This window comes from Phalaenopsis equestris, unplaced genomic scaffold (genome assembly GCF_001263595.1).
Source record: "Phalaenopsis equestris unplaced genomic scaffold, ASM126359v1 Scaffold000572, whole genome shotgun sequence".
NCBI classification, from domain to species: domain Eukaryota; kingdom Viridiplantae; phylum Streptophyta; class Magnoliopsida; order Asparagales; family Orchidaceae; genus Phalaenopsis; species Phalaenopsis equestris.
This window is the reverse complement of record NW_018165012.1, coordinates 288,408-302,309: the sequence shown is the minus strand read 5'-3', so window position 1 is coordinate 302,309 and position 13,902 is coordinate 288,408. Positions and strand designations below refer to the sequence as shown.

General features: G+C 34.4%; 1 protein-coding gene across 1 annotated transcript in view; it reads left to right on the top strand.

The window, feature by feature from the left end:
• Positions 1–10,871, top strand: part of LOC110029430 (proteasome subunit alpha type-6) — a 30,212-nt gene extending 19,341 nt beyond the window's left edge. The window contains exons 7-9 of the mRNA XM_020731727.1: positions 2,334–2,429; positions 8,151–8,210; positions 10,538–10,871. Of these exons, the coding sequence (XP_020587386.1) occupies positions 2,334–2,429; positions 8,151–8,210; positions 10,538–10,630 (249 nt within the window). The 3' untranslated portion in view covers positions 10,631–10,871. The remainder of the gene's footprint in view (positions 1–2,333; positions 2,430–8,150; positions 8,211–10,537) is intronic.
• Positions 10,872–13,902: the final 3,031 nt, after the last annotated feature.

The following is a 13,902-nucleotide window of genomic DNA, read 5'->3' as shown; positions in this document are numbered from 1 at the left end:
AATTGAAACTTTTCTCTGTGACTCTCTTCCATCTTCCCTTTTTTTAGCGTGACTTTATTTGGGAATGCATTGCTTGTAATACATAAATCCCCACTGTGTATATTGCTAGAGGTAATCAGGCTAAGACAGCCTCTATTCTGAAACGAAGAACAACAAACATGCAGGAAGTGCAAATATCATCAACATTATTTGTTTTCAAGTGACTGAAATATGCAAAAAAACAAATTCCAAATTTTGTATTCTTCCTAACTTTTTGAAGTTTGCTGTTTAAATGATTCACATCGTGACATGTCGGGAATATTGGATACGTCTACCAACGAAGGTGAATTTCAGATCTGTAAGTGTAGATTTTACCTAAATTTCAAAAAGAAAGATGGCGAAGATCTAAATATTAAAAGGGTTTGTGAAGATCTAAATATAAAAAAGCTACGATCAAATCCATTTGTTATATTGGAATTCCACAAAAAAACTTTTAGGTGCATGCAGATTAAAGATAAAATGTGGAATTAAATAAAAAGGAATAGAAGATTTAACTGAATGAATGACTTCATTGTTTTGATATCTCTAGATTCTCCAGTGGTTGGGGACATTCATCATCTTTTTTGTCCAAAAACCTTTGAATAGGATTCTCCAGTGGTTGGGGATATTCATCATCTTTCTATTTCAATTACCTTAGAATAGGATTCTTTGAGACAAATAGAAGCATTACCATGAAGCAGGAATAGTTAGGACAGCGCACATGATAGAACACTTTAAACACGTTTAATTAGGCATTTAAGACATCAGTGGAGGTGACTTAAATCCCATAATTTCACAGGAGTCCCTCATCCTTATCATCTGCCGCCGTAAATTATGGTATAATCAGCTATTTCATGATCTCAATTTTGCACAGAAAAAAAGATCATAAATGTGAAATTAGGTGTATAATGCACATCATAAAATTGATGACATGTTGATTTACACCGACTCGGGTAATGTAAGGAACAAATTGAAACCAATTTTTTACTGTTTGATCGCAATTTCTCTCACCCAAAAGAGTATTTTGGATTAAAAAGGAACTGCTGCTTTGAAAATGCAACGATCTTAATCATGTAGATGGACTGAAGATAAAATAAATAAAGAAAAAAATGCCATTGGCCTGCTCTTCCATTTTTATGTACCTTTAGTTTTTTATATTCTCCGCATGCCCTTATCAGTTCAAGTTAATGTTATTTATAATGTAATTCATCCATCTTTGTGAGATTATAGGGAACTTTAAACACACAACACTGCTCGGCATGGCATTACCAAACAAAGCCATATTGCTGCATCCTGGAGTGCTATAATGGTTCTGCTGCCGCTTTAATTTTTGTTCTCATTTTTCGAACTCTAACTATAATTGTCCTACAGGAGCTAATTTGACAACTAATGTACTAAATCTGTTTTTAGGAAAACTAAGGCGATGATGTAAGCAACACTCTATTCTGTGCTGAACAAGTTCGTTTCTTGTGAGGCTTACGTCCATTTTGTCCGCCTCAAATGAGTAATATATTATATTATATTTTGTTATTATGTAGAAAAAAAAGAAAAAGAAAATCAAAAGAAGTGTAAAAATGATCCTCTGACTTTTTACAGGGGGCTATTTTAGTCCCATAAAAATGTAAATTTAGTCCTTGGACCTTTTTAATGACTAAAATAGTTCTTACTGGGATTATTTCAACTCGTATTAAAAGGGCCTGGGGATTAATTTGGAACTTTTATGTACTCTGGGACTAAAGTGGTCCATGTAAATAGTCAGGGGAATTTTTTGGCACCTAACAAAAAAAATCAAAACATATTTTAAGTTTGATCAATTGTCTGTGATATTAATTTGTTAGTTTATTTTAAAATATATTAGATTTAATGTTAAGTGACATGGAGAGTAAAAAGAAAATGTAAGAATTGGCGAAGACTTGGCAGTTGCCAATGATATAGAATCCGATGGTGATAAAATTAATAGATATGAGAATTCTTCTAAAATAATGGAAGTTATGATGAGGTCGCTATAGCTCTTAATCTTTATGATGTGTTTTTAAATAAATGTTTATCTTGAATTTCATTTTAAACTTTTATTTTGAGTCAACATTCAATATTGAGAGCTGCGATTTATTTCTTTTTGAAAATAAACATAATTAATATATTGATGGTTTATGTCATATTCTTGAATTATTTTTAAATTTGTGAGCCTTTTTTTTCTATTTTGAGGCTTAAGCCTCGCTTCGCCTCGCAAAGACAAAACCTCTGATTTCTTAATTTTGTCTTTTTAATTGGGATTAGACAAAGTTCTAATATTTATCCGGACTTATAATACTCAGGCAACAAGTGCTGGATTGAAGGAGCAAGAGGCAATCAACTTTCTGGAGAAGAAAATGAAGAATGATCCTGCATTCTCATATGAGGAGACTGTGCAGGTATGACTTATGTGTTGGAAATTGTTATTAACTTTTGGCATCCTTAAATTTATGATGGTCTCTTGGGACAACAATACTATTTTTCTTTTATGAATTGGTCATCTTAGAAAAAATAAATTCTTATTTTTATGGTCAAACATACTTTATCAGGTTGAAAATGGATAAATCCTTTAGATTTGGAAGAGAAAATAATACCAGAGTTAACCCAACTAGCGACCGAACATAAATATTGTTGCCGAAAAACTCGAAGGGGATTATAATAAAGGTTCTTAAAACAGGAATAAAGCAAAAAAAAATGCAAACAACTCTCTAGGGCGAAGACGAGAATGGTGGACTACGGCTTGACAACAAGCAGGGAAGGGGGTGGATGTGCAACGACAGGCAGCGAGTGGTTGGATGTGTGGTTGCGACAATTAGCAGGTCTGGATGGGGCCTGCAGTAGCAACATGAGGATAGGCGATTAGGGTAGGCAGGATGGCGACAAGTAGATGGGCATCACGCTGCAGGAAACAAGGAATAGGGGTCCGACAACCAGTAGGAAGCTTGGGAGATTTTGTGGCACATTAGCAGGGAACTCGGGGTTGGCAGCTGGGAAAACAGGGACAGGGAGGGGCGCAGGTAGGATGGCAACAAGTAGGTAATGGATTGAGCGAATGATTATGTGGAGGTAATCACCACCTCAGAGTATGATACAATCGGAGCACGATCTGTCCTCGGATACAACCTTAGCAAGGGAGAAAATGCCAATGACAAAAAATTTAAGACAAAGACTAAACCCTAACACAAAGAAAATACATACATACATACATATACTCATATATAAGTATATGTATGTATGTATGTATTTAACTAGGAGAGGGAGACCTTCTCTTGGGCAACTTAACCCATTAATATGGGCTAGCCTACCCTTGCTTGTCGAAGCTTCAGGGTCCTCGTAGCATTGAGTCAGTCTGCCATGTTGAAGGTAGCAGAGATATTATAGTCCTCTGGTAGGTCAATCTTATAGATATTGTCGTTCTGCTTCTTGAGGATCCTGAAATGTCCACTTGCTATGGGCTTGAGTTTCCCGAACGCTTCCACTAGAAACTTTTCTTTATTCAGTCGGATCCACGCTATATTCCCTTCTTGAAACATCACCTTTTTTTTGGTCTTGTTGGTCTTTGTTTGTTTCTTGCGATTCTGCTTTGAATCTCCTTTTCCTACTTCTTCATTTCTGAATCTCTTGCACCTATTCTGCAACATCCTCTCCAACCTTTGTTGTCAGCAGGAGTGGTACCAAGTCACATGCAGGAGTGGGTTGCATCAGTATACAATCTCAAATGAGGTGCGACCTGTGGTCCGACTCACCAATTTGTTTTAAGCAAATTTAACTTGAGCTAGAATCAAATCCCACTGATTAATATTCTTTCTCATAAAGCACCTCAAAAGTTTTCCTAGACTCTTGTTCATAACCTTTGTTTGACCGCCCGCCTATGGGTGATCTACTGAGCTAAATTGAAGCTCGGTGTTGAGATTCCCCTCCAAGGTCCTCCAAAATTGACTCAGAAGCTTAACATCTCGATCGGAAGTGATGATCTTGAGTATCACGTGTAGTCTCGTGACCTCCTTGAAGTACAAATCAGAGACATGCGATACGGCCAACATCCAGTAGCAGGGCACGAAATGCACCATCTTCGAAAATTTATCCAACACAACCATCACAGAATCCTTATTCCATTGTGTTCTCGAGAGACCATGTTGTACGGGCATAAGACTGTATAGTCCTGCATTCTGTCCCGTAGTCTGCCATATGACAAATCCGAGAATAGCTGCATGTCACTCCACATCTCTCGTCATTCGAGGCCAATAAATGTGTTCTCCCATGAGTGCTAGAATGTTATCCTTACCAAAATGTCCTGCAAGTTTTCCATTGCTACTCTTCTGAATAATGAACTCCCTCAGCGAACATCTAGGAATGCACAATTTATTCTGGTGGAACAGGTAACCTTCATCTGTGTGGTACTACTTGGTACACTGTTTGCAGAGCCCTCTGAAGTCATCGTCTATCTCGTGCAACTCCTTTACTGACTCAAAATCTTCAACTCGAGTCTGCATTAAAGTGATCAACAAGTGATTGCGGCTTAGTGCATCTGCTACTTGTTTATTGCTCCTCGCCTTGTGCTTAAGCACGAACTGGAACAATGCTAAGAACTTCATCCAAGACATGTGTCGGGGCCTTCAGTTTGTTTTGGTTGTTCAAGATTTTCAAAGTATCATGATCCGTGAATTAAGTGAAGTTGTTTGTCAGTAGGTAGTGACTTCAGTGATTAAGAGCTCTCACAATAGCACAAAACTTCTTGTCGTACATTAAATATTTCCTCATGAACTCATTCGACTTCTCACTGAAGAAGACTGTAGGTGGCTTCCCTGACTTAGCACGGCTCCTATCACCACATTCGATGCGTCACACTCCATCTCGAACAACTGATTGAAGTCCAATAATGTCAAAACTTATGCTTGAGTCACCTTCTCCTTTAGTGCGTCAAAAATGAATTTAATTATAATTTTTTAGAATGACATTCTTATATATACTACCAAAATCAATAACGCAATAGTAGATGGTCCAAGTGATCCTCTTAATTATAAGATTTTGTCTTATAAATTAAGTGCCTTAATAACATCAAAATTAATTGATCACAACCTCATTGAATTTAAATTATTGAGATGCTCGATTTTATTATAGGCATGCAAGATTTATAAATTATTGGGCTCTCTAATTAATGCTTTATGTTTTTAATTATGCTCTAAGTGTTTGATAATGCTTATTTAACTACAAGAATACTCCTGAATACCGACTGAATTTCTGATCGTTTTTTTTTTGCCAATTTTTCTTTAAGCTGAAAATTTTAGAGAAATTCGTTAGCACCCAAATATTGAGCTAAAAAACGGTCATTAATGGATTAGTTTAAAGACTAAAAATTGATTGAGTTTTCAACTGTATAATAATTCACTTAATAGAAGTAGATTACCGGCCAAAATTTCAATCGCAAAGGTTTAGCTGCTGAAATATAAGCCATAAATCCACTGATAACTTTTTAAAACCTAGTATGATCACGTGAAACCCTCATTTTTACTCATTTTTCTTAAGCTTTGGCAATCTTTGGGCTATGGTGATGCTCACGACTACGCATCTCCAGTGACAATCACAGCTCTTTCTTCTCTCCGATGATGCTCGTGAGAAGATATTCCACCCCCACAAATTAAATTCACTCTGAGATAACATTCATTTTCTTATCTTGATCAACTGATTGAAGTCCGGTAATGTCAAAACTGGTGCTCGAGTTACCTTCTTCTTTAGTGTGTAAAAAATGAACTGAGATGTATTTGTCCATCAGAATTTCTCCCCTTTCAAAAGCTTTGTCAGGGAGCTGTGATGATACTGAAACTTTTGATGAATTGCCGGTAGAATGATGCTAGCCCAAGAAAACTGTCTTAGCTTGGTGAAAAACTAAGGTGCGGTCGAGCTCGCAATGGCCTTAATCTTTGTATGATCCATTTAAATGTCTGTACTAAACACGATATGACCCAAAAAGTATACTTGTGATGTCATGAAGCGTCTTTGGATGTGCGTATAACTTTTCTGATTGCAAAACTTTGAAAACCGTTCTCAGATGTTGCAAGTGCTCCTCAAATATATTGAGAACCAGAATATCATGAAAGTACACTACTAAATTTTTTTTTTATGTGAGCCTTAAACACCTGATTCATCAATCTCATGAACGTGCTGGCCGCATTAGACAATTTGAAAGGCATGACTGTCCACTCTTATAATCCATCCCGAGTTCTGAAGGTTTTGCTAATAATCTTTTCTCATCTAATAATCTTGTCATTTCCTTCTCTCTTTCTACGCCTTTGCAAGTTTTTCCACCATAAGTGCTCTTTCAATTCGTTGGCTGCGAGCTTCACTTTCTTATTCTTTGACACTTCTCTGTACTCAAAGATTCTCTCAAATTGATCGCATCCACACAATGAAATTATTGGGATTCATACCTCCATTGTACTCTGACAGGTCCACCTTTATCTCAAATCTACTTTATTCTTCATATGTGGCCTCATCTGATACTAAATTCTGAAACATCGGGGTCTGTCTTTCTCCTAACTGAAGTCTTCCAATGGAAAGGGTTTATTTCTTCATTCCTTTCTCTTCTTCGACTTCTTATATCATGATTGAGGGTGATTTCATCCTGGGTTCCTTCATCAAGCTCCGTAAGTTTTTGCTGAAGTCGATGAATCTCTCGCTTATTACTTTCTGGGTGGGTTGTGGCATGTGTCTTCTTGGTGGTATGATTAGGTTTTGGGGATTAGAAGTGGTGTTCGAGGATAGGAAGGAGAGGGGAAGTGGGTGCAGTGGTTTGGGCAAGGCGGATGGTAGGAAATATTCAAATAGGACTAGGGTTAGGCTAGCACTGATACCAATTATTGCCAAAACTAGCCTAACCCTCGATGGAACATAAATATTATTGTTAATAATTCGAAGGGGATTACAACAAATTTTTTAAAACATAAATAAAACAACAAATAATTCAAACTACTCTCTTGGGTGAGGAACAGATGGTGGACGGCGGCTTCATGGCTTGGTAGTAAATAGGAAAGGGGGTGGATGTGCAGCGGAAGGCAGCGGGTGGCTGGATGGGGTCTGCAACAACAATAGGGTGGTAGGCGGTTGGGGTGGGTGGTTAGGCAGCAAGTAGGCGGGCAGCAAGCAACAGGAAGCTAGGAATAGGGGTTGTGACAATCAACAGAAAGCCTGGGAGATTCTACTGCACAACAGGAAGGGAGCTCAGGGGTTGTCAACTGGGAGAACAGGGAGGGGTGCAAGGAGGCTGGCAGTGAGCAGGGAATGGATTATGTGGAGGTCATCATCACCTCGAAGTAGAATACAGTCGGAGCATCACCTGTCCTCAAATTCAGCCCTAACAAGGGAGGAAACACTGATGGTAGGAAATCTGAGACAAAGTGAACCCTAACATAGAATATATATATATATATATATATATATATATATAGGTACAAGAAGGTGAGGCCCTTCCCTCTTGGTGGCAACCCTAAGCCATTAATATCCCTCCACCCCCTTTTCTACGGCCATGGCCCTGGCCCCGACCCCGGCCCCGGCGTGGAGCCCTGCATCAGAAAATGTGCCAAGATATACACTGCAACCAAGTGCTCAGTTTTTTATGCTCAATTCTTTTGTTTTAAGAAACTCTTGAGGGATATTCAATGAGCTAGTTGTTAATCCTCATGGTAATGTTACAGTATAAAGCTGTAGATAAATAAAACAACATGGAAACACACTATCATGGAAACACACTAGTTATATAAATTTTATGAGCTAGTTGTATAAACTTTATAATACTCCTTATTCTGATTTTACTTCACGATTTTGGAAGAGCCTTGCTGTAACTATCATGGAAACACACTAATTCTCTTCAATTACACGATAATTTTACTGTCTAATTACTGCACTACAACTAATCTCATTTTGGAGGGTTGGAATAGAGTCCACAACTTGTTCAAAATTATTCTAGTTTTTTATGAATTTAATCCGAGCTGCTCAAATTGAAACTGCTAAATGTTTACTCGAAAAAAATCTCTCTTACAAATTAGCCTGAATAAATCTGCAATATTCTACCTTCATGAATTAAACTCCTACTATTGATTGGGTACTTGAAATTATTCTTGCAGACTGCAATATCTGCCCTGCAATCAGTTCTACAGGAGGACTTCAAGGCAACAGAGATCGAGGTAACTTCTATCTTATTGTGTGCATATTTCCTTTCCAGCAATTTTTTTTTTGTTTCTTTTTTATCCTACTAGACAACTGATTACATGACTTCTATAAGCAAAATAAAGGAATGTAGGGGACAGCATATGTAATAAAAATAAGGGGAATTTACATACACAAGACCTAATTCTTATGCATTTACATATCTCACACCAAAACTTTGCTGTGTTTGTCAAAATCAAAGTTTTGGTGTGAGATACATAAATACATAAGAATTGGGTGCTATGTATGTAAAGCTCCCTAAAAATAAATGAACCATGAAAATGCTCCATTTTGAAGTGATGAGATGATTTCCCTTTAAATTTAAAATTTTAAATTTTATGAGAGAATATAGATCCAAAATGAAGCCATAGAATAGTGGCCATTAGAGTGTGATGAAATTATCTAGGTGTTTTCAAATCATTTTCGAGAGTGATATCATAATTTGTAGAAAATGTCATTATAGTGTTTCCAAATAATTCTCTTCTTTGTTCAACATATCTGGCTTTGATATCAAAATAAAACTTCACATTGTCCACGCAATTATGAACTAATGCAAAGAAATGTTGAGGAAAGTGAAACTAAAAAGGGAACTTTTCATACATACCACACAATTATTATGTATTTAAATGCCTAACTTCTAAACTTTTATATTTATATTTTTGACACTCATGAATGGGTGTGTTACATTTTTAAAAAGTTAGTAATAATGGTAATTTTTATGTGATGTTGAATATTTAAGTGCTACATTTGCAAATATTAAAGTATAGGCGTTAGATATGTGTATCCTGAAGAAATATATGGTATATGTGTAAATTTACCTTATAAATCGGAGAGAAATTGTTTCGTTTGTGAATTTCAATTTTTAAAATTCTGGGATAATCATTTTCCTTTTAAAAATTTTAAATTAAAAGCAATATTACAGATGACCACTCAAGTGTGTTAAAACTAAGTCTTTCAAATAATTAATTAGAGTGATATTAGAGTCTGAATAAATTTTTATTTTCTTAATATTTTTTTTACTTTATATTGAACATATTTGAATTTGATATCAAAAACAGCATTTACATGCTTTGATATAGATTTATAAAGCCGTTTTATATTTGTATCCATCATAATTATCTGATAATTTGTAATGAGGAAAAATATTGTATAAAAATTATTTCTCTTTTCAAATATTGAAACATTAAATATTTCAATATTAATAAATATGTAAACCCATTGATATTAACTGAAATTTATCCATTTTTAAAATTTATCATTTATTGAAAGTTTCATAGTAATTTATTCTTCTAAATTAGACTTGAAGAGTGAAGTATGCTAAAAACTTTGGATCAAATTTGCATATAATATCTAAATTCACTACAAAATATCATCCTTTTTTTTTTTTTTGTCAAATCTCTACGTAGTGGAATTTACTAGAACTAAATGAAAATATGACACTAAGGGTGCGTTTGGGGTAGCTTATCCGTTGCGACGCGTTTTGAAAACGCTGTCTCACCATTCGGAAACTGCGTTTGAGCAACGTATCTGAAAACACAGTTGGTTTTTTACACTAAACGTGGAACGCAGGTCGAACCCAGCGATCCGCATTTTTAGATAGGTGACTTATCTGGATAATCACGAGCTACCCCAAACGCACCCTAAATAGGACGCAATGGAGAAAAAAGATTCATGTAGCCGACTCCATGCGGTGGGATTAAGGCTTTGTTGTTGTTGTTGTTGTTGTTGTTGTCAAGTCTCCAAATGTTTACATGGGTTCGATCGTTAAAGAAAGAGAATGGGTGTTAGTTTTATAAATATGCATATTTTGGGTGTCATGCATGTAATTATCCCATAAAGATCTGGCTCACCTCAAGATTTAGAAAAAATGACTTGAATGTTGAGTTAGGACTGAATGAGGTGGAAAATGGCTAAATAATCCAATAAAAGAGCATCCCAAATTAAATTCATCTTATATTCTAGTCATTCATTTGAAATGGAAACTCAGTTATCACGTTTTTTTTCTTTTCTTTTCTTTTTTTTGTTTTGAAGATTTATATATACACCACTTAATTCCTATGTATTTTCATTTATAACTCATAAACTTCAACTTATACACATATGCTTTCTTATTCTTTCCTGAGCATGAAAATGTTGTATTTCACTTTTTAAAAGTTAAAATAGCGGTATTTTTAATCTGAAATAAAAGAGTGGGTGATATAAATGTAAAAAGTAGAGTTTGTTAGATATGTAAATACATAGAATCAGGCGATATATATGTAAATGGACATTTTATTTTTTAAAAAAAAATGTTTATATTTTGTAGGTGGGAATTGTGAGAAAGGATGATCCTATTTTTAAAGTGCTATCTGTAGAGGAGATTGACGAGCATCTTACCGCCATCAGCGAGCGAGACTGAACTGAAATTTTCATCAAAATTATATATTACAGTTTCTGCAAATACGACTTGGGGACTTAAATCATAAAAAGTCTGTATTTGAATACAATTTTACATTTCACCCCCACCCCCCCAATCACAGTATTTGTAGTTTTTTATCACAAGAGTTCTCAGGACCTGTTAATTGTACCGTCACGTTTCTTATGATTCACCTTAATTGCTGCTTGCATTTGTTTTTAGTCCCAGGCACTCATATTTTGCACATAGATCCCTACTTCAGTTCAAATTTCTTCATGCAGAATTTACTGTGTGTTACGTCGGATTGCTTTTTTCCCTATATATGGCACAATTCTTATGTATTTACATTTCTATCATCTAAAATTTCATATTTATACTTATATCATTAACCTATACATGTAGTGCATGTTTCACTCTTAAAAAATTTCATATTTAGATAGGTGCGGTCTGAAAATGTTGTTTTCAGCGTTTTCAAAACGCATAAGCTGTCAAAATACAGTTTACCCAAAAAGGTCAAGTGCGTTTTTAAAACGCCACCGCACCAAATAAGCTGCTCTAAACGGATCCTAAATCACTTAAAAATGTTACTGTAGAGAAAATGTCACCATCTGATATTATTTTATATTGCTTTCATGGTGTTTTCAGTGACCAAATTGTATTTTTTTTTTCATTTAAAATTGACTATTTTATTTTCATATTTGTTGAAGTCTTATTGGCCAGCATTACTAATAAAGTTTGATAGTGGTATTTATTGGTAAGTTTACCTAGCAATTCTTATCTATTTACACATCTAAAATTCAATTTTAATATTTATATTTATAATATATTGATATTAAAAACTCTTGCAAGATGACCATAGACGCAAGCATCTATAAATTTTAGGGGCTTTGGAGGGCCATGACGCAAGCCGAGTTCACGTGTCGCAGTGGTCGATCTATGCCCGCCACAAAGTGGTTGAACTAAGCCCACCAGTTAAAACGACGAACTGATTTTCTCCAAAAATTGTGTGATATTCATAAAAATGCCCCAAGAAAGAATCCTATTTTCTCTTCTAATCATTCATTTATATTAGAAAATTATTAAGTCAAATAGATATTTTTATCACACCCCAGAAATTTAATATGTGCTGCCATTCATTGACTTAAAACTTATATTTATGTGTTCTAGATGCTTCTAGAATTCAAGGAGTCTCAACGTTTCACAGCTTGCGCGAAGAGGAATTCTTCAGAGGAAAATAATGTAGGTGACAGTGTGACACAACTTAGTTTAGTTATAAATCAATTTTCATAGCAATAATTCCATAAATTTGACCTTTTCGAAGTGCTGATTAGTCATAATTCAATGGTGAGAAATTGGGACGTGCATGATTTGATTTAATTTTATATTGATTTATACTTGAAATTAAATTAAATTGACTTTTTAATCAATCATGTATCCAAGACAAAACTCACATCACGACAAATCAAATTAAAATATTTAAAAAATTATTTAGGATTAACTTATATTTTCTCTCATTTAATCATTTGTGTGTGCACATTTTTGAACTATCGAACTTATGTATTTATGCGTGCCACAGAGATACTACTGATAATTAATTAAAAACGAAAAAAAAAAATATGAGTTACGGTTTTACCATGAATTTTCATATTTGAGTGAGAATTTGAAAAATGGATGGAAGAGGGTGGCTCATTTGTAAATAGTAAGTAATCAAATGAATCAAATCGAGCCGAGCATGATCTAACTCGGGTTCCACACAGTTTGCAAAAATCTCACTAAGTCACAAGATGAGTCTTTCTAATAATGCCAACCTTACAAGGTTTAAAATGTTTATTTTTTTAATGTTAGAAATATAAATATCATTGATCGTGCATGAATAAAAAATTATATAAATAGTGCACAAATAATTTTTTTATTTTCATATATTTTAAGTGTAAAAAACATTATAATATAAAGTTATTGTCTAGCTTGATTTAATAAATTTATTATTTTTCAGGATAAGAGCGAGTCAATTAAATTTTTTAGAATAATAGTTTTTAATGGAGTGGGTGGAAGCTCGAGTGCAATTTAGCGACTATGAAATTCTTTCTTGTGAATAGGACTAATCAAGCTGAGATTAGCCCAATATATCATGGTGTTGAATTCTTGTAAGACGTAGGGTCTCGTACCATATGAGGGTATATACAACGTGGTGAAAGACTCGTTATCGTAGGAAGGGTGTCATAAGAAGAGAGTGAGACGAAATGTATTTTTGGGCGGAACGTTAATCAAAATTATTAATTCACGACCTCTGATTAGTTGGTGGAAGAAGGCTTCTTGGAGATTTTCGTAATTCATAGAGTTTTTAAGAAGAAGAGGAAGAGAGAGAGAGAGAGAAAAAAATTTCCTTAGAAAAAGATCTAGAGGGAAGAGAAATGAATGAGAGACCTCCCTTTTATTTCCTCTTGTTGGCACTTTTATAGATGAGATGGAAAATAACATAAAGTCATCAAAGTAGGATATCAAGAGTTATATTGTTGACTTCTCTCTAACCACAGTCATGACAAAAAGAAACTGTTGGTTAATGTCAAATATTGCAGACACGACGATCATCCCTGATGCTTGAGCAAAGAGATTGAATCCACAGTGTCGAGCGCCATCCTTAAATGAGAGATTGAGGATGTTCTGGTCAATCCTGATAGCTTTATCAAAATTGCTATCTTCATGGAGATTGGTCTGAGTATCTTGGGGTTGATGATGATAAATTAGATTAGTTACTTCGGCAGATGAGCTTGATTCAACCACTCGGAAGGTGGGTTTGATTAAGCGAAACAAAAAGCAATTAAGATTTTTGGAAGTCAGTATTTGTGTATGTTCATAGATTGAACTTAGCTTGGTCGAATACAAAAGTTGTTTATTTTGGATTCAAGCTTAAACCAAGCTTTCAAATATTGATGCATGTTTATACTAGACTTGCTTAAAATTTGTAATGATCACATTTGATTCGTACTTGACTTCTTTATTAAAGTTAAATAAACTTAAAATTTAAATAAGAACTTTACTTTATTTTCTAGATATAAAGTAATTAGCAAATTATTTTACAAATTTAAATAAGTAAAAAAATAAATTTTAAATTTGCAGCTAATTAATATATCAAAATAAATGATAATAATAATAAATAAATAAAATAAGATCAAAACTATAAGTAAGATTTTTATAATCAAAGAACATAAATAAGTACTAAACATATGAGTTTTTTGAAATAAAAAAAAAGAAGAAATTACATTAAATTCTTATAT